Raw genomic sequence first — 26564 nt, forward strand, 5'->3', positions numbered from 1 at the left:
CTCTACATTTTTTAGAAAATAGTAGAAGAGAATATGTTTAAGATTTTAGAGTGGGAAAGATTTCTTAAGATATTAAAAAGCACCAGCCATAAATAAGTACATCAGTAATTTTTGTCAAAACTTTTCATTAAACAACAGCATGAAAAATTGATTTATAAGACAGAGGATAAGTGTTCAGAAAATATGAATAACCCCTACAAACCAATAAAAAGAGGACTAAAATAACCCAGGAGAAAAGTGAGTAAAAGATATCAGCAGGCATATTGCAGAAGATAAAACATTTATGGCCAATACACGGGAAAATGTGTTCAACCTTGCTTGGTATCAAGGAAATGCAAATTGAAACCCCAAATTTTCACTCAATTGGATTACTGAAAATTTAAGCAGCTTTGAGCTTTCTGTGCAAATGGTCACTATTTGCAGATGACAGTTTTGTTTCATTCATAGGAAGAAATTGGAACAATCACATTAGAAAAAATGAGTTGGCATTAAGTAGAAGTTAAAAGTTGCACATGCCTTTCAAGCAACAGTTCTGCTGCTGGGAACTGTTCCAGAGCATTGCATTCAACCTGCAGGGGCCAGGGAGAGGGATCTCATTACCCTTGGCCCTGGGAGATGAGGAGATGGATATCTTGGACACATCTGTAATTCATTTGTGAAACTCTTGCACATGTGCACCTTGAGATTTGTACCAGAATATTTGTAGCAAACTTTGTTTAATCTTTGGACGGTTCCAAAGTCCATCTGCAAGAAAAAATATGGTATTATTCAGAAAATAAATACCATATACAACAGTGAAAATTAGTGAACTACTGTACCTATATGTATCAACATGGATGAATCCCATGCTAAATGAAGACTGTGTCCTATAGTGGAGCTTTAACAAAAATCATTCTTTTGATTATAAGAAGCATTTCACAATATATACAGGAGAAATTTCTGTAGTATCTGTTATTGAATTTATGCTACTTTAGGATCTTAAATTTTTGTATAATTTGTTATTTTAAAACTCACAACTAATCAAAAGTACTTCTGTTGCTTTCCAGAAACAGTACCCAGTCTTAAAAATGAAAATTTATTTTAAAGGCTTCTGTGATGTATTATTGAGATATATATACATATTTAAATGTTTATCTTTAATATGCATAGTATTAAACTTGTTATTTTGTAAATTTATTTTGTCAGACCTGCCCATGTGTCTTTGGTGGGCTTTACCCAAAAAGCATAACCTCCTGGGGCAAATATACTTTTTAACAGTTTTATCTTGTTTAACAAATTATTTTATACCCATCTACTTTAAAGCTAATTGTAACTGTATAGTCTTTGAATTCAGAGCAATAGCTTATAAAACAAGCAGCTGTGATCAAAGGTAGCTTTGTTGTCTAAGCTTTTTCTAAACAAGGGTTGTGATTTTTTTTTTTCACCCTTAGCAATGTATAAATAAATACCATAAATAGTTAATACTTACTTCGGGCTTACACTCTGAAGGCAGTTTTCTAAAGTTAGACTTTCAGTGTTTTGCCTCTCCTATTATTGTGAAATATTAGCTTGCCTTCAAGTTGAACTCTCAAGATTCATGGTTTGGTTTAACAGTTTGATGTCAAGCCAATTGAATTTGACCGTTTCACTCTATGCATTCAGGGTGGATTTCCTCTGCTGTGGCAGAAAGGGAACTGACCTTAGTGTTGGAAATCCTGGTTTCTGCTCCTTGCTGCACCAATACATGTTGACCCTGGGTAGATAACACGGTCTCTTAGTTTTCTCATCTATAAAATGGCTTAACACTGCTTATTCTGCTTAGCAGAGTTGTGTGGAAATCAAGTAAAATGATGTGTTCCTTAAAACTCTGTACTAAGTTTTATACTAAGTAAGGTCCTATTGTACATCATTGGTGTACCTTTTCTTCATTGGTGTGCTTTTTTTTTCTTCTCCTAACTTCAGTATCTGCCAGAAATAATTTTGGAATAAAGCACTTTGGGTTTGTCTTGCTCCTTAAACTTGATTTCCTGGTGGTGAATCTGGGTTTATTCCGAGTTACTTAGAGGTAGAAAAATTGAACTTCTGGTGACAGCTTTTTTTTTTTTTAATCATTAGGTAAGAAATTACACATGTTAAAATGAATAGTTAACAGTACAGTTTTTCAGAACCCTTTTGCTAAATTTTTACTTTCCTTCTTCTCTTTATATACCCCTATAGCACAGTCCCTAGTGAGTTGATTAAGGGCATAAGCTTACTGTCAGATTCCCTGGGATGGAATCTAAGTCCACTGTGGCCCTTGAGGAATTAACTTAACATCCGTTACATGTCAATCTTTAAAATCTGTATGATGGAGATTATAATATTGCTTAGTGTATAGGGTTGCTGTTTGGTTTAAATGAGATAATATGTGTAAATTGCTTAGCACAGGGTCTGGTACCCAGAAAATATTCAGAATGTTTTAGTGTTATTGTATAATTATTGGTAATTTCTGAGAATTTGTTTACCCTTCCATTCTTTCAAAGTGATGATTTAGTGTTTTCTGATATGGTTTTTTTCTATATGTTTATATTCTATATTCAGAATATAATTTTCAGTTTTATATCAGGTATGAACTAAACTGTAGTTAAATTTTAATATTTAAATATTGCACTGTAATTTTCAGTAAGAAATGGTTAATATCTAAAAATTCTAGAGTTTTCAAATTATTAACCAAAATAGCCCCATAATATAGGAATTATTTTTTTTAGAGTTTAAAATCTGAAGTTAAGAGAATTTATACTAAAGTATAAACAATAAGAAGGCAGGAATTTCCTTTCTGATTTGTTTGTCATTACGTCTTCAGTACCCAAAATCGTGCTTCAGTAGAAGTTTGTGGAATACTATAAATGAATCTTGTGAACATATATACTTGTTTCAAGCTTTGGTTTTCTTGTTGCACTGTAGTTGTTGTTTTGATATGTTTTAAGCTACTTTTAAAGATCTTTTTAAAGACCGGTTGGCAGCAGACATTTTTATGTACACAAAAATAATGAGAAATGCAGTTTGTATGAAACTTGGTGTGGCCTCCCAGCTCAGTTGAGGCTTGAATGTGAGAGATGATGTGTTTATCCTTGCAGGGTGGGCTCAGAAACAACAGGGAGATGTGCCATAGCTTACTTCCTTATTTCAGATAAGAATTCCTACTATAGTGAAATGTATAAACAAAAACAATCTAGTACCACATACAGACAATTTTGTATCTTTGATATGTTTATTCCTCCAAAGTTCTTTTTTAATATTTAAGTGGAACTTAGTAAGAATTGGTTGTATTCAGATTCTAACTCTTAGCCATAATCCTGGCTGGGCATGGTGGGTCTTGCCTGTAATCCTAATACTTTGGGAGGCCGAGATGGGTGGATTGCTTGAGACCTCAAGTTCAAAACCAGCCTGGCCAAAATAGCGAAACCCCGTCTCTACTAAAAATACAAAAAGTTAGCTGGGTGTAATGGCAGACACCTGTAATCCCAGCTACTTGGGAGGCTAAGGCTGGAGAATCGATTGAACCTGGGAGGCAGAGGTTGTAGTGAGCCGTGATCGTGCCACTGCACTGCAGCCTGGGTAACGAGAGCAAAACTTCATCTGAAAACAAACCCTCTTAATCTTGAGATGTGTATATTGGCCGTTTTGAATATTCAAATTCATTTTCTTCTGTTATATGATGGATTTTGTCACCTTTATTTTTTATTGTACAGATTATGGAGTTTTTCCCAGTTCTTGCTTATTCATGATGATATTTTCAAAAGATGACCTCTTCTTGCTCCTTCTAAATCTTTCTAGGCCCTTGTCCCTCCCATTGGGAGGGACAAAACAAAATTGTAAGACCAAAACAAGATTGTCTGGGAGAAACTGTTTTCTGTCATTTTCTTTACAGTCTTTAGGAAAAGAAGTTAGAATTATCTTAGGCTGCTCTAGAATTTCACAACCTTGCTGTTAGGAACCCTTTACATCTGCTGAATTCCTTGTTACCTTAAATCATTTCCTCTTTTTCTGGAATTCTGGAATTGGCCAGTTTTCTCAAAATTCCTTTATATACTTTATGCAGTAAGCATTCCTGTTTAAATGCAAATTGAATCATGGTATATTCTAAATGTATTAGAAAACTTTTCCGTTACGAGTTCCTTTTATAAAGCCAGTAATTACATGTTAATTATGTTTTATGTTTGTTTTCTTTTTGGTTGTTAGTGGTAGTTTTTTGTTTTACTTTTTCTAGATTTGGATTTTCAAATACATGGTCTGCTTAAAACAGGGTATACTTAGAAGTGACTTTTAAAGCCATTTTTAAACTTTCTCTTTGGGATAAGATGCACTGATACAAACAGTAATTTGAGGTCTCCTGCACTGAATGTTAAGTTGGTTCTTCTTTAGAAAACAAAACAACTTCAGTCTCTTTTAGAATGTACTGTAATCTCTCCAGAGTAGAGGGGTTGTTAAAGATAACATTACATCTCATTACGTTAACTATACTTTCTTTGTTCCTAAAACCTGGTTTTATTCCCCCCTGCATGTGCTGCAGCTGGTGGATAGTGAGGTGGTCATGCTTTCTGCACACTGGGAGAAGAAAAAGACAAGCCTTGTGGAGTTGCAGGAGCAGCTCCAGCAGCTCCCAGCTTTAATCGCAGACTTAGAATCCATGATGGCAAATCTGAGTAAGTCCGATGTTTTTATCTGTACTTTTAGGAATTAAAACAACTTGGGCAGGGTTTGGTGTGATTTCAAAACTTTTTAGGAACACATGAAGTTCTGGGTTAACAGGATTTTTGGGAAAATCATGATTTCCAGTTAATTTAATATTCTGATTAGTTGAGGATTAGACAGAAAATGATGTAAAGTATAGAAATTATTTCTGACTGTTTGTGCCTCAGGTCAGCTCAGAACACATAATTATAATTTGGTTGATTCTTAAAGTGACTCCAGGTTGTCTTTGTTGACATTTGGTCTCTGTTCAAAAGCATACATGTAGAAAATGGATTAGGCGACTTTGTCCTGACTGCAGGATGTACTCCAGAAATTGTTGCTTTTCAAATTTAGATCTGCCAGACCTTTTATGTTTTGTAGTATATATCTTTTTTTCCTCAATTGGATTAAAGATCAAACAAATCTGGTTAAATGAGGGTACTTGTGCTGGGTGTGGTGGCGTGTGCCTGCAGTTGGAGCTATCCTGGAGACTGAGGCAGGAGGATTGCTTGAGCCCAGGAGTTTGAATCCAGCCCATAGTGAGACTTTGTCGCAAACAACAGCAACAATGATGAGAGTAAACGAGGGCACCTGTTTGACTAAATTTGTATTCTGGAAATTTTTTGTGTGTGATTGTTTTCATTTGGATGGATTATATTGGTATTCTTTATTCTTGGGTTTATATTCAGAAAATTATATTTTATGTTTGATGATGCCACATCTGAGGATAATATTGTAGCTTACTATTTTCTAATGAAGCTAAAGATCTTAGTTAAGTAGGAGTAGGAGCTATCTGTATGGGAAATAAAGTTTTTGAGCTAATAACCTGTTTTAGTTTTTACATCTCCTATTTTCAATATTGCCTCATTCAAAGCAAAACAAGACTGATTTACAAGACAATTCGCAAATCATAAAAGAGTTTTTGGTGTGTGAACAAAATAGATAACACAGTATTTGGAGTGCTGTTGCTGATAACAGTAGCTAACGTTTATAGCACCTACTCTGTGTCAGTGCTTATTACATGCTTTACAGATACTGTCTGTAATTCTCATAAGAATCCCACAAAAGTAGCTTTTATTATTCCCAATTTACAGATAAACTAAGGCTTGGAGAGTTTGCAGCTGTCTCAGGATCACAGAATTTATAAATGCATCTAGTATCCCAACCACATTGGTGATATCCTCAATGGGTGATGAGGCAGTAAGATGAGAGCTCTCAGGAGGTCTCTATGAACTGTATTCTTCAAATCTCCTGGCTGTTGCCATGCCTTTCAGGGTCAGTGTTTTGTTCTTTCTGAAGGCAGGACATGGAAAAGAGATTCCGGGTCTTAGAGAAATGTAAAATGGCTGCAGTTGCCCTCTGCATGGCTTCCCTCTTACATGTATAGCAGTGGTCCTTCCTAAGCCTTGGACATGGCCTTTAAGATGTTTGGAATATTCGTAGCCACTTTCTTTCAGCTCATCTTCCTTTATCTCTTTGAGTTACCTTTCACTGGTTATATGTTTCTTTGCAGACATATTCTCTCATGATAACCTCTTGTATTTCCCCAGGTAAGTAAATGTGTTTACAGATAGTTGTTTGCTTAATACCACTCTGTTGAATAAATGCATTCTGCCACAATTCTAATTATTTTCGTAGTCAATTCCATTTAGGAAACGCAGTCTCTGTAAGTCTTTTGTAGAATATATTGTGTGTTCACTCCCAATTAGGATTCTAATATCCTGAAAAGTGTTTAATGTTTAGTGATACATTAACTTATTCTTCAGAAACTACATTTTGGCTTCTTAAATGCACAAGATAGGTCTTCCAACTGTTCACTTGAATCCTCTCTTTTTTAGTAATCTGAGAACATCTAACACTAAAGACAAATTGAAGCTGAAAGATTCTCTGATACACTGTTCTGGTTAGATAGTCACTTCTTAATTAATTTGAGTCATTTTTTCCCTCTCTGATATTGAGCTCTTTTTCTAGAGTTAATTCAGTTTTCTTGAAGATCTTTCTGGTTGGTTATTTTTTGCATATATTGCCAATCTAAATTACCTATTAGCCTTTAAATACATGCTTCCTTTGGGTTTTAATCTATTGCTGTTATTTGCCTCATATTTATAATTAATAATGAATGACTGTGGAAGATAGCATATCAAAACTTGGAATTTTAGAGACCTAGTTAGTATTTGTTGACCTAGATTAAGCCCAGAGAGAGATGTTTGAAAATCATGAGGCTTTTAGTTAAGCAATTTAAGCTTTGTAGAGTCAGTGCTGATATTCTTTACAGTAGGAAAACAAACGCTTTGAAGCCAAATTTGATGGGGTGAATTTTGTAAACATATATCTGCACCATTAATGTACTTTTGAATTCATTCTGATGCATTTATATATAATTCTTAGATTTTGGGAACATTTAGTGTTTTAAATTCTCATTCATTAACTAGGTTCTCTCCCCCTCTCTCTTGTTTTTTGGAGCCTCAGAATATCTCCTATTATCACCTAAATACCTTGACATATTATTGCAAGGCTTAAATAGTTAAGCATTAATGAAAAATGAAAACAAACTTAGAAGAAAGTAATAACCAATTATATTTAGTCACAGGGTTCCCCTAGCTCCTTTGAGCTTTGTATCCTTGCACTGTCAGATATGACACCATTCCCTGTCAGTCCCTCCATTTTCTGGGCAGCTTCACTCTTTTGGTCTTACTTTGCTCTCTAAAGAGTCTGCTTTTATTGAAGGGTAAAGGATTTATCTTATGTGAGCCATTTGGACTTTTGACGATGTGTTCAGCTGTGTTATCCCATGGCTTCATTGATATGACTCCTGGTTACCTAGCCCCTTGGAAATTGTTAAGTTACAACAGATGATCCATTCATGTTGGTTTCAGTCCAGCTTATAAAAGCCTGTTTAATTGATACTGATAAGGTTTGTCGTTTTAAAAATAAATAATAAAGGTATGCTGGGAACTGGAAAAACAAGGGCTATGAACTTACAGATCTGGATTTGGTTCCCAATCCTACAACTTCCTCACTTTAAGAACGGTGTAGATTTCTCAGCGGCTCTAAGCTTTAGTTTTCTTGTCTGCAAGATGACCATGAGCATACCTGTCTGGATTAAATCAGATAACAAATGTAACCACTTAGCACAGTGCCTGGTACATACTGGGCATCTGCCATGCACCATGCACTGTGTGCAGGCTCTGGACACACAGGAGTGAACAAGGCTGGGCACCTGCCATCAAGATGCTGACGTTCTAGTCGGGGCCTCTCTAGCCTTTGTGAATTTACAAAACCATTATTCTGTGACAGGAGAGTTTAGATGGATGTTATGCAAATAAGCTTGTACTGCAAAACAGTTTAGAATGCAAAACCACAACATTCAGTGTGGTGATATTAGTATTCTATACATTGAAAGTGTGTAAGCATACAATGAAATGTTTTTATCCAGATTCTTTGCACTTATTCTGTGGAAAACCACAGCGTTTCTTATAAAACTGGAAAAATGTTTGAAAAGATATACTGAGTTCTCTTGGACTTCCACTAGAGGGTAATATAATCCTATTTCTTTATTCAAGTTCAAAATGTTAAGTCTTGTCTTTGAATTTTCTCTATCTCCTAGCTTATTTTATATGACCTATTGAAAAAGACTGTTCCTTCATCTAGAACAGAAGATTCTGTGTTTTGTTTTTGTTTTAAAATTTTTATTTCTTTTTTAGAAACAGGGTCTCACTCTTGTCTAGGCTGTATCATAGCTCACCACAAACTATTAGCCTCAAATTATTCCTGGACTCAAGAGATCTTCCTGCCTCAACCTCCCAAAGCTCTGGCATTACAGGATTGAGCTACTGTACCAGCCAGAAGATTCTGTTAATTCTTAGATAACAACTCTTAGATATAAGAGAATGGCAGCCATATACTGAGTGTGTCTTTTTTTTTTTTAGTTGACCAACTAGCCTGATACAATATAGTTTTGTTTTCTTTGGTACAGAATTTGAGAGGGCATCTAACAGAGATGATTATAACCCTGTTAGTTTTTCATGAACTAGATTATTTTATGTCCAGGTTACTTTCTGAGGTTAGACCGTTCAAGAGGCACATTAACTGTCTTAGACACCTCTTAGGCTACTACATAGATCTCATTTGTTCCATAATGGCTTTTGGAAGTTAATGCACCTCTTAAAGTTTCCTTATGCATACCATCATGACCTTATTGCCTTAGTACACGAAAGTGTAACACAAGCATTTGAAGACTCTTCTGGTCTTTCAGTACCTGGCCTCTATGACTTACAGGTTTACAGCCAAAGGAGATTTATTTGTTGCATGATGCTAATTATTTTGTTAGAAAAGAACTCATTAAGTGGGAAGTAATTAATTTTAGTGTGCTGCTTCATTCTTCATATATCAGTGGTTACACTACAGATAATGTGTATTTGAAACAAATGACACAAAGAAAAATTCCAAACAGAATTGCTCTTCCTCTGGGACAGCCTTCTCACAAAGATTTGTGAAGCTCTTTTCTGCACAGCTGTCAAGCATTCCCAGATGGCTTTTCACGGTAAAATTCCACCTATCTTTTCCACTGATCTCTAAATGATACATATGCTGTTGTTATAGCGAGCAAAAGGATGAGGCTTGAACTTCTTGTAAAGGTACACTTGTGTCCATGGAGGCCTGCTAGTGTTTTATGTATGTGCATCCTAAGGTGGTTACAAATGTACTCATACATGCAACTTGTTTTGCAGCAGGAAATGTGCAGGCTGTGACAGGGAAATTAAATTTCTGCCAACTTAAATTCAACATAAGATATCCACATTACACATTATATATGTACTTATGTGAAGAGCTTTTTTAAGTTTTTAATATAAGAGGGGGAGAACATTTACTTTTTAATACAATTCTTTTATATTTTATTACCGATTTCAAATCTGTTAAGTGTTAAAATGGAAAATGTTTATCACTTCTTTTTAAAGTCACTGACAATGTGACATGGTCTTATTTACTGCTGATAAAGTGACGTGTTGTTTAATGTTTCCTGAGTTCTCAGCTCATGTTTAATTTATTCTTTTGCAAAATTTGGCATAATGTCTTATTATTTAAACTACATGACCATGAATAGATTTGCCTTGGTTATTTTCCGTGTTAGAGTAATAGAATCATTCTATCTCCAGAAATTATTCCTTATTGAATTCAGTGGACATGTTATTAGGGGATAGCAAAGAAGCAAAAATACAGTCTGCACCTTTAAGACCCATACAGATTGCTGAGAGAGGTTAGAGTACACAGCTGGTTGTGTGGTATCAGTCAGAATGTGAGTCCTGTGTGAGGCTCAAAGGTCTGTGGAAGCAGAGAAGAGGAAGGGGGCCTGTGGGAGGAGGGCAGCTGCCACTGGCCTGTGCCTGAAAAGACAAGCTGGGGTTAGGGACAGGCAGAGGCAAGGAGGAGGAGGCAGCAGGACGCATCTTGTTTTGCAGTAATGTAGAACATGTGAAGGAAAGAAGTGAAATAAATGCAGTTTGTGGCCAGAGAGCAGTAGGTCTCTGAATGATAAGGGGTTTAACTTAAAAGGGCTCAGGAGCCTATAAAGCTTTTTAAAGGGGAGAACATAAATATGAATTTGGTGTTAGCAGTAAAATGACCACTGACCGTTCCAAGCATTTTAGTCTTAATTTGTCATTCAGCACAAGAGCATGATGCCATTCTATTCAGAAGGATGTACAGTTTGCTTCTCATTAGGATTTCCAGGGTGCTAAACCACTCACACATTTTCATCTGGTCCCCACGTTATTAACAAAAGAGTGACTAGGGCAGCAAGTACAATTTGTACATAGGAGAGAATTTCTATCTGTTAGAAATTAATTGGCCTGCCTAGAGATCAACCTCATTTAACTTCCTGGCCTCATTAGCTCTGTAGTCAACCAACAGAGCTAGAATCTAAATGGAAATTACCATCTGTTCAGATAAATATTAAAAAGGTAAAAAGAACATCCACGTTTTCCAGCATAGACTAATTGTTGGCTCCATTACATAGTTTCTGTTCAGAAAAATCATTTGAAATGTAATTCCTTTTACCTATAGGAGATCTTAAGAATATAGCCTGGAAAATAATTTGCAGGTATGTAAGTTTGTAAGGTAAAAATTCAGATGTTGTTGACATTTTGATCTAATACATCCATAGATCTTATTTTCATCATGATCATTAGTGGTCAATGAAATTATTAGTTTTAATGGCTTTTATTAAATATAAAAATTAACTAATCTATAAAATTCTCTTTTTTTAAAAAATATTCAAACATTATTTACTAACTGTCAAGTATTAAGTTTAGGTACTTTGGCTCATTTAATCCTTTTAACAGCTTTGCAAGATGTGTGTTGTTAGCTCTCTCTTCACAGACGAGGTATCACATTGCTTCTCATCTGGCAGGAGCAGAGCTGAGTTTTTAAGCTTGTGCTTCAAAGCTTAGCTCTTAACCTTTCCCCCATATGCTAAGGATACATGCGTGATACTGAATGCACCAAGTACCTTAGAGTTAAATGGAGTCTATATTAAATTTAACTATTCTAGTTTTTATCATTAATCAAAATGAAACAGCCTTTTAAATAATCATATTAGCTATGATAATCTTTTGTACATTTTAAGACCCTGTCAGACTAGTTATAACAGAATGAGTTGAATATTGCTTCTTTAGTGCTAGGAGTACTATCTCCCAAGCTGAATATCCTAATCGGTTTTTCATTTAATAAAACAAAAAGCAGTGCAGGCTGGGTGTGGTGGCCCACGGCTGTAATTCCAGCACTTTGGGAGGCCAAGGCAGGAGGATCGCTCAGGCCCAGGAGTTCAAGATCAGCTGGGTCATAGCAAGGCCTCATCTGTACCAAAAATGTGTGTGTGTGTGTGTGTGTGTGTGTGTGTGTGTGTGTATGGCAGTACATCATTTTGCCTGATTGCCCTGTACAAACTCCTTATGTGCCATTTATGACATTTTTAAAAATTGTAAATATAATTATTCATTGGCTAAAATTTAGATTTTACAAATTGTTTCATTTAAGCATTCCATAATCACATATAGCAGCTGTTGTATGTGGCCCCTGAAACTAAATTCAAAACTTCTATGAACTACGTTATTATTAGCCTTTTTTAGATTTACCAGTGGTTTACAGTGATGTATCAGTGATAAAAGTCAGTACCTAAAATATTTGAAGAAAACTGCTAAACTACTTGTCATATTTTCACCTTTGAATAAAATTTTATTTCCCTCCCCCCAAATTCATGTTTTTAAGCCTTATACCCTACCAGAGAGAAGAGGCAGTTTTTATAAGCCCAAATATTTAGTAGTTAAAATTTAGGATATTAGAAAGTGTCAAAAAAAAAAAAAAAAAAAAAGGAGTAAGACCTGCTATTTGATAGTACAGTAGGGTGACTGTGGTCAATAATAATTTCATCATATCTTTTTAAATAACTTAATGTAATTGGATTATTTGTAATTCAAAGGATAAATGCTTGAGAAGAGGATAAAAAAGAAAACAGTACTTTTGGATTATTTAATAGCTGTTTGGATCAAATAAAGATAATTAAAAATAAAATCTTTTCATTATTACTAAAAATTCATCCTTTATTAATATTTCTTTTTCTTTTCTTTTCTTTTTTTTTTTTTTTTGAGACCGAGTTTCGCTCTTGTTACCCAGGCTGGAATGCAATGGCGCGATCTTGGCTCACCGCAACCTCCGCTTCCTGGGTCCAGGCAATTCTCCTGCCTCAGCCTCCTAAGTAGCTGGGATTACAGGCACGCACCACCATGCCCAGCTAATTTTTTTGTATTTTTTTAGTAGAGACGGGGTTTCACCATATTGACCAAGATGGTCTCGATCTCTTGACCTCGTGATCCACCCGCCTCAGCCTCCCAAAGTGCTGGGATTACAGGCTTGAGCCACCGCGCCAGGCCCCAATATTTCTTTTTTACTTAATATTCTTTTCAGTTCCAAGATCCCATTCAGGAGACCACATTAAATTTAGTCATCTTGTCTTCTTAGGGTCCTCTTGGCCTGACAGTTTTTCACAGGTTTTTTTGTTTTTGATGACCATGACCACTTTTTGAGACCTGGTGATCAGATATTTTGTAGACTGTCCCTCAGTTGCAGACTGAGTACTTTGTATATTTTTGCTGTTGAATTGTTTGGCTTCTTTGTATAAGAATTTCTTGGGAATTTAAATTAGTAGGGCCAGTATGGAAAACAGTCCTTTATCAGGTATGTTCTACAAAGGTTTTCTCCCAGTTCCTGCCTTGTCTTTTCTTTTAAAAAGTTTTAAAGTATTTACATGTTTATTTTTTGCTTTTATTATTTTGACACATAATTGTGTATATTTATAGGGCACAGTGTGATTTTTGATACATGTACATAATTTGTAATAATAAAATCAAGGTAGTGAGCATATCCATCTCCCCAAATGTAATTTTTTTTTGTTTTGGGACCATTCAAAATCCATTCTTTTGCTATTTGAACAAATACAATAAATTATTATACTCTCCCTACAGTACTACAGAATGCAAGAACTTATTCTTCCTATCTCACTGTAAATTTGTATCTGTTAACCAACCTTTGGCTACTGCTCACCTCCCCAGTATCCTATAATAAGCATTATTCTACCCTCTACTTCCCAGGGAATCATTTTTAGCTTCCACATATGGGTGAAACATGCAGCATTTTTTTTTTTAGGTTTGCAGAGAGCAATTTATTAGGCAGAGAGAGAGAAAGAAAGAGAAGGAGAGATAGCTCCCATGCTGCCATGGGAGGGGATCCAAAGAAGGAGTTCCAACATGCAGCATTTATCTTTCTGTGCCAGGCTTATTTCACTTAACATAACATCCTGTGAATGACAGAACTTAAATCTTTTTTATGGCTGAATAGTATTATATTGTTTGTATGTAACATATTTTCTTTATTCATCCATTGATGGACACTTAGGTTGAATTCATATCTTAGCTGTCGTATATAGACCTGTAGTGAACATGAGAGTACAGAAAACACTTCAGTACACTGATTTCCTTTCCCTTGGCTGTGTCTCCGATAGTAGTGGGACTGCTGGTCACCTGGTCATTCTGCTTTTGTTTTTTGTTTTTGTTTGTTTTAGGATGGAGCAATAGTTTATTTTTACACACTTTGACAAGGAGGTTTTCCATAAACAACCTTTCCAGTGGAGAACAGAGAACATGAAAATCGGCCTTCAGATATCAGTAGCTGTGTCTGGTCAGGGCCGAGGCTCCCCCTTGCCCATGTGGTGAGGTGGAGGGGTGGACTTCCCTTCCTTCATCAGTTTTTCCTGTTGCCTCCAGATGTTTCATTGTTTTTCTCCAAAGTATACACTCTATGAAATAATCATCTTCCATCTTGCACTCTTTCTCTGCCCAGTTAGTACCGATTCCATGTGCACATTCTATCCATTCTTTTTCAAAAGTACGGCATCGAGCATGAAACTTGTAGGGCTGTTCAGCACTTTGGATTGTTCACCACCAATCTAGGTTAATGCTGAACCTTTTCTGCACGTCCAAGAAAGGCATGGCGATCCGATGCTTGTGCCCTTGTCTCTTTTCTCTACTTTGTTTTTTTAAGGAACTTCCATACTGTTTTCTGTAATGGCTATACTAATTTAAATTCCCACCAACAGTATGTGAGAACTCCCCTTTCGCCGTGTCCTTGCCAGCATTTGTTATATTTTTGCTCTTTTCAGTAATAGATTTTCTTTTTTTTTTTTTAGTTTTAGGGGATATATGTGCTTGTTTGTTGCATGGCTGTATTGCATATTGGAGGAGATGGGGCTTGTCGGGTACCCAGTACCCAAATAGTGAACATTGTACCCAATAAGGTAATTTTTCAGTCTTTGTCCCTTCCCACCCCTCCCCCCTTTTGGAATCCCTAGTGCCTGTTATTTCTGTCTGGCAATAGCTATTCTAACTAGGGTGAGATGATATCTCATTGTGGTTTTGATTTGAATTTCCCTTGTAATTAGTGATGTTGAACATTTTTCCATATACCTGTTGGCCATTCGTGTATCTTCTTTTGCGAGATGTCTATTCAGTTCATTTTCCCGTTTTTTAATAGAATTATTTTTATTTTTATTTTTTGCTGTTGAATTGTTTGGCTTCTTTGTATAAGAATTTCTTGGGAATTTAAATTAGTAGGGCCAGTATGGAAAACAGTATGGTGGTTCCTCCGAAACAAAACCGAAATAGAACACCATGTGGCCAGCAGTCGCACTACTAGGGATATATCCAAAGGAAAGGGTATTAATCCCTTGTGGGATGAGTAACTTGCAGGTATTTTCTCTCATTTTGCTGGTTGTCTTTTCAGTCTTGATTTTTTTTTTTTCCAGGCAAAAGCTTTTTAGTTTGATATAATCCAGTTTGTCTGTTTTTGCTTTTGTTGCTTGTGCCTTTGACGTCTTCTCGATAAAATCTTTGTCCAAACCAATGTTCTGAAATGTTTCCCCTGTGTTTTCTTTTAACAGTTTCATGGTTTCAGCTCTTATATTTAAGTCTTTAATCCAATAGGAGTTAATTTTTTTATAGGGTGAAAGAAAAGAGTCCAGTTTCATTCTTCTCCATATGGATATTTACTTATCCAAGCATCACTTATTGATGAGACCATGCATTTCCCCACGAATGTTCTTGATGCCTTTGTCAAAAACTGATTGGCTATAAATATGTGGATTTATTTCTGGATTTTCTGGGTTCTTTGTTCTGTTCCAGTGCTTCTGTTTTTATGCTAGCGTCATGCTGTTTTGGTTACTGTAGCTTTTTATAGTATATTTTGAAGCCAGATGATCTGATGCTTCCAGCTTTGTTATTTTTGCTCAGGATTGCTCTGGACGTTCAAGGACTTGTGTGAGTCTATATGAGTTTTGGTATTTTTTTTTTCTGTTTCTGTGAGGAATGTCATTGGTGTTTTGATAGGGATTGCATTTAATCTGTAGATCACTTTTGGCAATATGATCATTTTCACAATATTAATTCTTCTAATTCGTGAACACGGGGATGTCTCTTTATTTTTGTTTCTTCTTCAACTTCTTTCATTAGTGTTTTATAGTTTTTCTTGTAGAGATCTTTCATCCCCTTGGTCTCAAACTCCTTGGTCTTTCATCCCCTTGGGCTCAAGCTATCTTCATGCCTCAGCCTCCCAAAGTGCTGAGATTATAGGTGTGAGTCACCGCACCTGGCTCTTTCATCTTAAATTTATTAAGGATTGTAATTATTTGTAACTATTGTAAATGGGATTGCTTTCTTGATTTCTTCCCCCCTGAAAGTTCATAGGTGGTGTATAGAAATGCTACTAACTTTTGAATGTTGATTTTGTATTCTGCAACTTTATGAATTTATTAAGTTCTACAAGTTTTTTTGGTGGCGCTTTTAAAGTTTTTTATACATAAGATCATGTCATCTGCAAACGGGCAATTTGACTTCCTCCTTTCCGATTCGGATGTCTTTCTTTCTTTGTTTTGCCTAATTGCTCTTGCTAGGATTTCCAAAAACAGGCAAAAATTTCCATCTCAGTATACCTAGACGAAATTTGAGGTGTTTCCTTCCAACCTAAATGCTATGAAAGCTAGTTTAGAAAGTCATTTGAAAAGCTAATACATAAATGAAGGAATTATATTGCAGCTGTTTAAATGAACCCAAGACTAGAAGGCTGCACAGCCAGCTTGTTCCTCCTCACTGCTCCCTTCCCCACTCTATCGCTGTTACTTCCCGACTTGGGAGTCATTGCTTGCTGAGCTTTTCCCTCATCTGTGTTAGATGCCACTCCTTTGAGTCCGACAGCACCCCATGCCTGGCTCTGTCATGCTCTGTTGCCATTGAAATGTTCCTCCCCTCTCCTGTAAGCTCCTTGAGCTCCAGGACTGTCTTTTTCATCTTTGTATTCTCGTGACTGGCATATGTCAGTGAATAATAGATAACTAGTTAGGAGGCTGTTTGAGTTCTCAAATCTTTGACCTCAAAAGCTTTTCATACGTATGAGAAAACAACAAATCGTTGCCCCTGTAATCTCAGTTGACATAGCATCCCATCAATTGGAAATTTTGTAATGTGAAAGGGATTCAGTTTGGATTCCTGACTGCCCTTCACTGGCCATGTGGCCCTTCACTAGCTTGCTTGGGCAAGGCACTGAATTTGTTTTTCTAGGCTTTAGTCTTGAATCTTTTCAGTGAAAGGTTTGAGTGGGTGATCCTTACGGTCCAAAATAGCTGCAAAGCTCTGTGGCCTGGTAGCAGAGTGGAGTACTGAAAGAGTAGTCACCTGACAGCTGGCGCTAAGTCCCTTCTTCATCCAACCACTGAGTAGCCTAGTAACCCATGCTTACCAAGTATTTATACATATCCATTATGCCTTGAAGATTTGTGTATGTGATGTGCCAGAGGCAAAAAAAAAAAAAAAAGCTAACATAGTTTAGAGGCACAGATATGAAGTTAGGTATAATTTGTGTTAATTATATTTTGCTGTATTCTTCTTATGTGAAAATTGGTTATTCGCATGTGGTGTATGGGTCATTAGGACATTGCATTAATGATGATATTTCTCCATTTCTTTGTCTTCCTGCTTAATATGTATTTAGGAAAGTTACATCTTGAAAATGCTTGAAATATAGTCAAAAAAGGTAATTTGAATTATGTTTTAATGTTGGCAGTGTATTTTATTTTGCTTCAAGAAAGTTTAATAAAATTAAATAAATGCAAAACAATCTCAACAATGTAAACTTTTACCTTTTTGATATTTTTTTTATTCGTAATGGTCAGGATTCTGATTTTTGAATTTTGTTTATTTTTATATCCTTCCAGCTCATTTAGAGGCTAGTTTTGAGGAGATAGAGAACAACAACCTGCTGCATCTTGAAGACTTATGTGGGCAGTGTGAATTCGAAAGATGCAAACATATGCAGTCCCAGCAACTGGAGAATTACAAGAAAAATAAGAGGTGAGTTTGAAAAATTTTCCTCAGTGTTCATTTTCAGTCTTGAATTTTTCCATACATGCTACTGTTTAGAAGTTGCGGCTGATAAAAGACAACATTTCAACACATAAAACTGATAAATAAGCTTTCCAAAACATTTGTTCAAACCACTATCTGTTGCCATATTTTGAGGATGAGTTATAAAAAGCTCAGGAGAGGGTAAAACATGAATCTCAAATATAAAATGGAGGAGTGGAGCACAAGGCAAAGTTTTCCAGCAAAATAGGGGCTGTGAGCTAGTTTTCTTCAAATGGTAAATGACTGGGCTGCTCTTTTCTTTTCTTGCTCTTCTTCTCCGTTACTAGAGCAGGAGGGAATGAACCTGAGCTCAGGCTGTGGAAAGGGACTGAAGGGCTTTGAATCTCAGCTCGGTCCACACTACCTATGGGACCTTAGGCAAATTATTTTATCTCTCTTGGCATCAATGTCACTGGTTTATGATGGGGATGATGATGTTCCCCTATCATAGAGTTGCTATGAGGATTAAATGAATTAATTGTTACCTAATTCAGTTAGTGCTTTGTAAATATTAGTTATTATAATGGTTGTCATCACTAGGCCAACCTGAACTGGAGAGGGAAAAGGAGTCTAAGGGTAACAGCCTGCTTGAGTAGCTCTGGCATCCCAAGTCCTGCGGTGGCCATCTCTGCGATGGAAGGTACAGGGTTGGTATTTCTGAAGTCCGTGGGGAGTCAGTCTCAGAGGGCATGAGACAGATTGTCGTCTGTGCTGGGCACCTCTGGCACTGAAGCTGGAGGAGGGATTTGCTAGATGGGAGGAAGCAGAAGTCATGGGATAGGGTCTGACTGTTGCACAAGAGCAGATTTGGTGGGAGAGGGAGTGGATAGGTTTGGCAGAGTACACTGTGAGTATTAGGACTGTTGATAAGTGGAGTTGTTCTGGGTCTAGGATGTGACAATAACAGGAGTGGGTTTCTGTCATATACAGAGGAGTTGGTCACTAATATACCACACTCCCCCCATCCCCAAGAAAGTTAATACTTAGGTGAGGTAGATTACCATCTTGATGTTAAAGTCTTCTAGGATGAGTCCAAGGGATGAGGCAGAAATGAATAGAAAAGAGCGTTTTAGGGCACAAGTTCTCAATGAGGGTCATGTATCCTTAGAGTTGGGCCCTAAACATTAATGAGCCATAAGAGTCACCTGGGGAGAGTACTTAAAATCAGAATTCCTGGGCTCCATCTTTGGGGAGTCCATTCTAAAGTTAATTCCAGTGGAGAAAGTTGAAATGACTCCTTATTCCACAAGCCTTTACAGTGGTTTAAATTTAGAATGGTTTAAAACAGACATTCTAGGTGATTCTGATATGGATGGTCTCTGGACCACATTTTGAGAGACTGCCGGGCAGGGATGGCAGATGGGCTGTGTGCAGGCTGTAGATGGAAGAGCTTCAGAAGTGCTCTGGGGGGGCATGGATCAAACTGTTCACAGAAGGTTGTATGTATGTGAATTCTCCAGAGGTGCTTTCTATAAATTTCATTTATTATAGGAGGGCTTATGGCAGCATTAAGAATTAAGTCCTTGTCAGAGAAAGGACATTTTTCTTTTGAGATGGAGTTTTACTCTTGTTGTCCAGGCTGGCGTGCAATGGTGCGATCTTGGCTCCCTGCACCCTCCACCTCCTGGGTTTAAGCATCTCTTTTGTCTCAGCCTCCCGCATAGCTGGGATTACAGGCATGCGCCACCATGCCCAGCTAATTTTTGTATTTTTAGTAGAGATGGAGTTTCACCACGTCGGCCTGGCTGGTCTCAAACCCCTGATCTCAGGTGATTCACTTGCCTCAGTCTCTCAAAGTGCTGGGATTACAGGCGTGAGCCACCACACCCAGCCTAGCCAAGGGACTTTTGAATGAGTGGGTGAGCCTTGTGACCCAGGGCATTTATAGACTGATACGTGGGTGTGGGAAATGAGGAAATTCCCTTATGGGGAAGGTAGCAGAGGTTGAAATGGTCAGACTAGTCTTCACTGTTAAATGAAAAGGTAGAGGGACATTCTGTTGTAAAGAAGTTAGGCATGAGGCCGGACACAGTGGCTTACTCCTGTAATCCTAACACTTTGGGAGGCCGAGGCTGGCAGATCACCTGAGGTTGGGAGTTTGAGACCAACCTGACCAACATGGAGAAGCCCCATCTCTACTAAAAATACAAAATTAGCCAGGCGTGGTGGTGCATGCCTGTAATCCCATCTACTCGGGAGGCTGAGGCAGGAGAATTGCTTGAACCCAGGAGGCAGAGATTGCAGTGAGCCGAGATCACACCATTGCACTCCAGCCTGGCCAACAAGAGCAAAACTCTGTCTCAAAAAAAAAAAAAAAAAAAAAAAAAAAAAGGCATGAAAATATGTGTGTTTATAATGCAACAAGAGTTTCAAGGAACATGACAGGAAGGCTTAGAATTTTGAGAGGAAATTTTTGCAAGAAGTTGGACAGCTTGGGTACAGGTCATGTGACCCTAGAAGGTGATTTTCTTGTCTATAAGTTGGGGTAATAAGAGTACAGTACTTCATAGGATTTTAGAGAATCAGTAAAGTGCTTGGAATAGTGCCTGGCACCAGCTAAGTGCTCTGTCTGTGGTAGCCAGCTCTGACTAACTTGTATTACTACTTGTGCAGCTATAAAGAGATGGGTATTCCATATTTTTAATAGACCATTTTTTTTTGCTACATAATATAAGAATTATATGAATATTGTGATTTTTCTGTCAAGATGTGTTGAAATTTGATTGTTGAAATATATTATAGCAAGACCTCAAATATATTGCAGATTCTGTTCCAGGCCACTACATTCTGCAGTAAAGCAAGTTACATGTTTTTTTGCTTTCCTAGTGCATATAAAGTTATGTTTATACTATACTGTATATAGTCCATTGGTGTGAACTAGCATTATGTCTTAAAAAACAATATACTTACCTTAATTAAGAATACTTTATTGCTAATCATCATTAGCCTTCAGGGAATTATAATCTTTTTGATGGTGGAGGGTCTTGCCTCTATGGTAATGACTGCTGACTGATCAGGTGGTGGTTGCTGAAGGTTAGGATGGCTGTGGCAATATCTTAATTAAAATAAGATAACAATGAAGTTTGCTACATCACTTGACTCCTTCTTGCAGGAAAGATTTCTCTGCGGCATGCATTGCTATTTGACAACATTTCACCCAGAGTAGAATTTCTTACAAAATTGGGATCAATCCTCTCAGACATTGCTGCTGCTTTATCAGCTCAGTTTATGTAACATTCTGTATCCTTTCTTGTCATTTCAACACTGTTCACAGCATCTTCTCCAGTAGATTTCTTCTTAAGAAATCACTTCCTTTGCTCACCATAATAGATATAACACTGAAAAAGTTTGGGATATTGTGAGGATTCTGAAAATGTGACACAGAGACGTAAAATGAGCACATGCTGTTAGAAAAATGGCACTGGCTTTCTTGACACAGGGTTGCCACAAATGTTCAATTTATTTAAAAAATGCAGTATCTGCAAAGTGCAATAAAATGAGGTATGCCCAGACTTTAATACATAAGATCGAATTTCAGGTTTTAACAAGTTAAGATGATTAGATAGAAGAGCAAGCAATAAGATTTGGAGCTACAAAATTTTATTTGCTTTTCTTCACTCTCACCTAGTGACTTAGATAATTTTTGTGCTATAAAATGATGGCTGGGTATGGTGGCTAATGGCTATATTCCCAGCACTTTAGGAGGCTGAGGCAGGAGGATCACTTGAGCCCAGGACTCTAAGACCAATCTGCCTACACAACATAGACCCCATCTCTACAAAAGAAAAAAAAAATTTTAATTAGCTGGGCATGGTAGTGCACGCCTGTAGTCCCAGCTACTCCAGAGGATTGCTTAAACCCAGGAGGTTGAGGCTGCAGTGAGCCATGATCATGCCACTGCAGTCCAGCCTGGATGATAGAGCAAGACCCTACTTCAAAATAAATAAATAAAGTAAATTTAAATTAAAAAATAAAATAAAAATTTAAGGTTTGGGAAAAAAAAGCATCACTTTTAATTTAAATAAAAGCCAAAATCTGAGTCTCACTGTGTTTTATGTAATTGAAATGGCAGCATATTTGTATTTTTGGAGGTAGAATTGTGTAGTACCAATAGCATTCTTCTTAGAGTTAAAAGACCCAGGTTCTGGCGTCATTGGTAATGAACTCTGTGCTCTTGGGCAAGCCATTCAGTTTCCTTTATACCTTATTCTGTTGTAAAGCTTTACTTAGTCTGGAACTTTCTTGATTAGCATTTTTAAAACTTCTTTAAAAATTGCATCTTTTAAATAAACTTAGATGTGATAAACAGATTTGTTGATAATGCCTGTAACTCTGAAATATGTAAGAAAAAATAGTGTGCCAATTGAGAACTACCAGCTTATAATCAGTAGCTTGAAATCTATAAATAATGGTAAATATTTTATACTATGATAGGCCAAATTTTCTAAAATTATAAAATCATTTTCTATTTCTCAAGGACAGCGTGAGAGAGATTAATGTAAATGTCATAGTAGTTTTTAAACATAAGAATTTCAGTGAAAAGTTTCAAGGGTGAGAAAGAAACTTAAACTAGTACTTGGACTTTTTAAGATGTAATTAAAAAAAATTATCTATGTAGACATTTCTTAATAGCCTTATTAGTAGCCTATAAGTATAACATCTTTATAAAATATTAATAAATATCAATTTTGCATCTAATTGTCTCGTAAGACATTAGTCTTGTGATTTAAATTAATGGCATATTTTTATCTTGATATCATATGGATTCAATTCAAAATTAAGAGAAATACTATTTGTTTGTATTATTGTGAGGAGTCCTTGAAGATCTCAGCTTGAATTTTTTCTCTGCCACTTGTTACCTGTTTGACCTTTTACAAGTGACCTATCCTCAGCTTTCTTATCTGTAAAATAGAAATAATGATAATTTCTGGCAAGGTTATTGAAGAGGAGACAGTTTTCTTCTTAAAGGGCCAAATAAGAGGTTCTCAGAATCACTTGTAACTCAATTCTAGTTAACTTGCTTCACTAAATACAAATAGTGGAAATACAGAATATGAAACATTGCTTAAATCTATAAACTGTTATTTTCCTGAATCTCTTAGCCTGTTTCTTCAGCATATAAAAGGATGAATTATCTATTTAAAAGAAACCTTTTAGAAGTGATTTATTTAGTCTGATTATTTATACAGTTGATTAATAATCATAGTATAAATATGTTTTTGGTTAAAAAATAGTTGAGCAATTTTATTTGGTCAAATATAGATTAAAATATATTTTAGGTCGGGCGTGGGGGCTCAAGCCTGTAATCCTAGCACTTTGGGAGGCCTAGGCAGGCGGATCACGAGGTCAAGAGATCAAGACCATCCTGGCCAACATGGTGAAACCCCGTCTCTACTAAAAATACAAAAATTAGCTGGGCATGGTGGTGTTTGCCTGTAGTCCCAGCTACTCAGAAGGCTGAGGCAGGAGAATTGCTTGAATCCGGGAGGCGGAGGTTGCGGTGAGCCGAGATTGTGCCACTGCACTCCATCCTGGCGCCTGGTGACAGAGTGAGACTCTGTCTCAAAAAAAAAATTAAATTCAATATGTACAACATTTGCTATTTAGAGATATGTCATTTACATTTTAAACTTCTTTGTTACTCTTATTCATTCTTGAGGAATCAAAACTGGGAATGTAATGAAGGCTAGTGTAATTACACCAAAATACTTTTGACTGATACAGAACTTCCATTTAACACAATGTATTGAACAATTATCTTTACTGAAAACCCACTAAGATGATAATAAAGAGCTTTTAAAGTTACAATTTGAAAGAACCAGAAGAATGGAAAAGAAATAGCAGTAGATGAGAAATGATATCAACTTTGACAAGATGGAAAGTAGATAAATAAGTGGTAGCTCAAGAAGGCTGAAACTGTAGAGGGGAACTCAGACAAGAGATATGTGCTGGCGTGTACTGCGGAATTCTAGAAGGGCTCAGGAATTGAAGGTACCAGGATCTTCAAAGATAAGGTGTATTGAAAGCACATACGTGAAGTAAGATTCCTTGATCCTCTGCTTAGCCAGGTGATCACCCCATCCCTACCTCATCAAATTGCACCTGAGAGGCTCCAGACTTGACTCTAACACGTTCCAGGACAGGTAGAGATACAACTGTATTGAAAACAGAGGAACTAAGTGAAAGCCTACATAGTAAGACTGTTTAGGCCTCTTTCCCCAGTGGGTCAGAACTCTGGCACCCATACTCACCTTCCCTGTGCAGAAGAATGGAGGGTTCATCTGCAAAACTGCACCAGACCAGCCCACAAGAAAGGGCCTGCAGATACGGACATTTAGGGAGTTCTCTGGTGAAACAACTAGGTCTGCACTTACCACCTTGTGGTGCTGAGCCCACACTCTGCATAACTTTGAATCAACTTTTGGTGCCTCACTCGAATATGAATGCACAGCTGAGGAATCATTCAATTGAAGAAAGCTTCCAAAATGAAAGCAACTGAAATACATTAACAATATGCTAGTAATCAATATTTTTTGAAACCTGCAGAAGAACAAGAGACTGAGGAGCAGAGGAAAACTTAAAAACGAGGCCAGGGACAGTGGCTTATGCCTGTAATCCCAGCATTTTTGGAGGCTGAGGCGGCGGAACACAAGGTCAGGATATTGAGACCAGCCTGGCCAACATGGTAAAACCCCATCTCTATTAAAAATACAAAAAATTAGCCGGGCATGGTGGCATGCACCTATTATCCCAGCTACTCAGGAGGTTGAGGCAGGAGAATTGCTTGAACCTGGGAGGTAGAGGTTGCAGTGAGCCGAGATTGCACCACTGCACTCCAGCTGGGTGACGGAGGGAGGCTCTGTCTCGAACAATGAAAAACTGTAATTGGTAGCGTCAGATAGATGAGACTATCTTGTAAGAACTCATTTTGTATTTATGAGATAGGAAAAGATGCTATAGAAAAGGAACAATTAAAAACAAGAAAGAGCTTTTAGAAATAAGGTAGCAAAAGTAGAAAACTTCAAGTGAAGCATTGGAAGCTAATGTTAAACCTCGAAGAGAGCAAAAAGTCTGAGGAAAAACTAAGAATGTTAAGAAGATAATTCATCAGTCCAATATTTGAGTACTAGGAGTTTCAGAAATAAAGGAGAGACAAATTTATTAAGGAAATAACATAAGGAAATTGTCCAGACCAGCCCACAAGAATATGAGTGTTTGAAGGATATGAGTGTTTGAGTTTGAAAGAGCCCATGAAGTGCCTGACAAAATGAGTGGAGAAAGGTCTGTTGTCGAATAATATTTTTGTAAATTTCACTACCCTAGGAATAAACATCATAAAAGCCTTCAAAAAGGTTTTATATTAAGGATCAGGAAACAAAAGGAACATCAACTTTTCAGCAATAATGCTGAAAGTAGAAATGGTTACTAAAAATATTTACTGGGCAAAATTTGTATCAAGCCTGAGGAAATAAAGTCATTTCCAGACAGCCAAGGGCTCCAGTGTGGTTGATGTGAACAATGTGTCAGGAAGCTCCTGGAGGATGCTCCACACACAAGGGAGTAACCCAGAAGGAGGAAGAGCCTGCACAGGGCAGAGATGAATCACCCCAGGATTCATTCCGTTCAGAAGAGACACAGGGAATTTCAGGGAGGGGGTGAGAAGCTTCAGCAAGCCTGGAGAGCAGTTCATATTGGGACAGGAAGACCTTCTGGAGAATTCTAAGAGTAGCGTTTCCAAGGGAGAAAAAAGCTAATATGTTGTCGAATAGGTGTAGCAGCATTAAGAAGAGTTTTTTGACTCTTTATTCATTTATAACTTTATTATTATTATTTTTGAGATGGATTGTGGCTCTGTAGCCTAGGCTGGAGTGCAGTGGCATATTTGGGCTCACTGCAGCCTCTGCCTCCTGGGTCCTGGTTCAAGCAATTCTCCTGCCTTTGCCTCCTGAGTAACCGGGATTACAGGCGCATGCCACCATGCCCAGCTAATTTTTGTATTTTTAGTAGAGACAAGGTTTCACCATATTGGCCAGGCTAGTCTTGAACTCCTGACATCGTGATCCACCCGCCTTGGCTTTTCGAAGTGCTGGAATTACAGGCATAAGCCACCACACCTGGCCTATAACTTTAATTATTAAATCCTAGTGGAGGGTTGAATGATGAATTAGAGATAAGTATTTTTTTTTTAAAAACCTAGCAAACAACAACAAAGTAGTTATTAACACTGAGGGGAAACAGAGTTTTATAAGAAGAGAAATAATATACTACATGGCTCAGTCACAAACAGTATTTATGTGATATTGCAATAAATAAAAGCAGAATTATGATAAAACTTGCTGGGGAGATGAAGGAAAAGAAGCCTATTTGTGTTGAGGGGAAGCAGAAGTCTAAAATAGCTAATCCTCATTGTCTCCAGCAGGAAATAAATAAATAATATTTAAAATAGAAAAGTATTTTCATATGATTTAGGAATAGCAGAGGTAAACACCTAATAGAAGAAATAAATGGAGTAATTGAATATGCCTGCTTGTTAAAAACAAGGCAGAAACGTTGAGAAAGCTGGATCAGGGACTACTTGTCTTCAGTATAAGTAAATCTCCTGGGTGCTGTTTGACTTCAGGAATGGACAGGTAATATAAACATATAAAAATTGAATTAAACTTTTTTTTTCTTTTGAGATGGAGTCTTGCTCTGTAGTCAGGCTGGAGTGCAGTGGTACGATCTTGGCTTACTGCAACCTCTGCCTCCTGGGTTCAAGTGATTCTCCTGTCTCAGCCTCTCAAGTAGCTGGGACTACAGGCACACACCACACCCAGATAATTTATATATTTTTAGTAGAGACAGGGTTTCACCATATTGGTCAGGATG

At 37.1% G+C, this 26564-nt stretch overlaps 1 protein-coding gene and 1 pseudogene across 1 annotated transcript in view; one reads left to right on the plus strand and one right to left on the minus strand.

Moving 5' to 3' along the window:
• The window catches only part of LOC118152803 (uncharacterized), a 150191-nt gene that overhangs the window by 39925 nt on the left and 83702 nt on the right, over positions 1–26564 (plus strand). Inside the window, exons 9-10 of the mRNA XM_078370880.1 lie at positions 4532–4664; positions 17507–17642. Of these exons, the coding sequence (XP_078227006.1) occupies positions 4532–4664; positions 17507–17642 (269 nt within the window). The remainder of the gene's footprint in view (positions 1–4531; positions 4665–17506; positions 17643–26564) is intronic.
• LOC108591134 (NADH dehydrogenase [ubiquinone] iron-sulfur protein 5 pseudogene) lies at positions 13328–14329 on the minus strand (annotated as a pseudogene).

The sequence above is a fragment of the Callithrix jacchus genome, chromosome 4 (genome assembly GCF_049354715.1).
Source record: "Callithrix jacchus isolate 240 chromosome 4, calJac240_pri, whole genome shotgun sequence".
NCBI classification, from domain to species: Eukaryota; Metazoa; Chordata; class Mammalia; order Primates; family Cebidae; genus Callithrix; species Callithrix jacchus.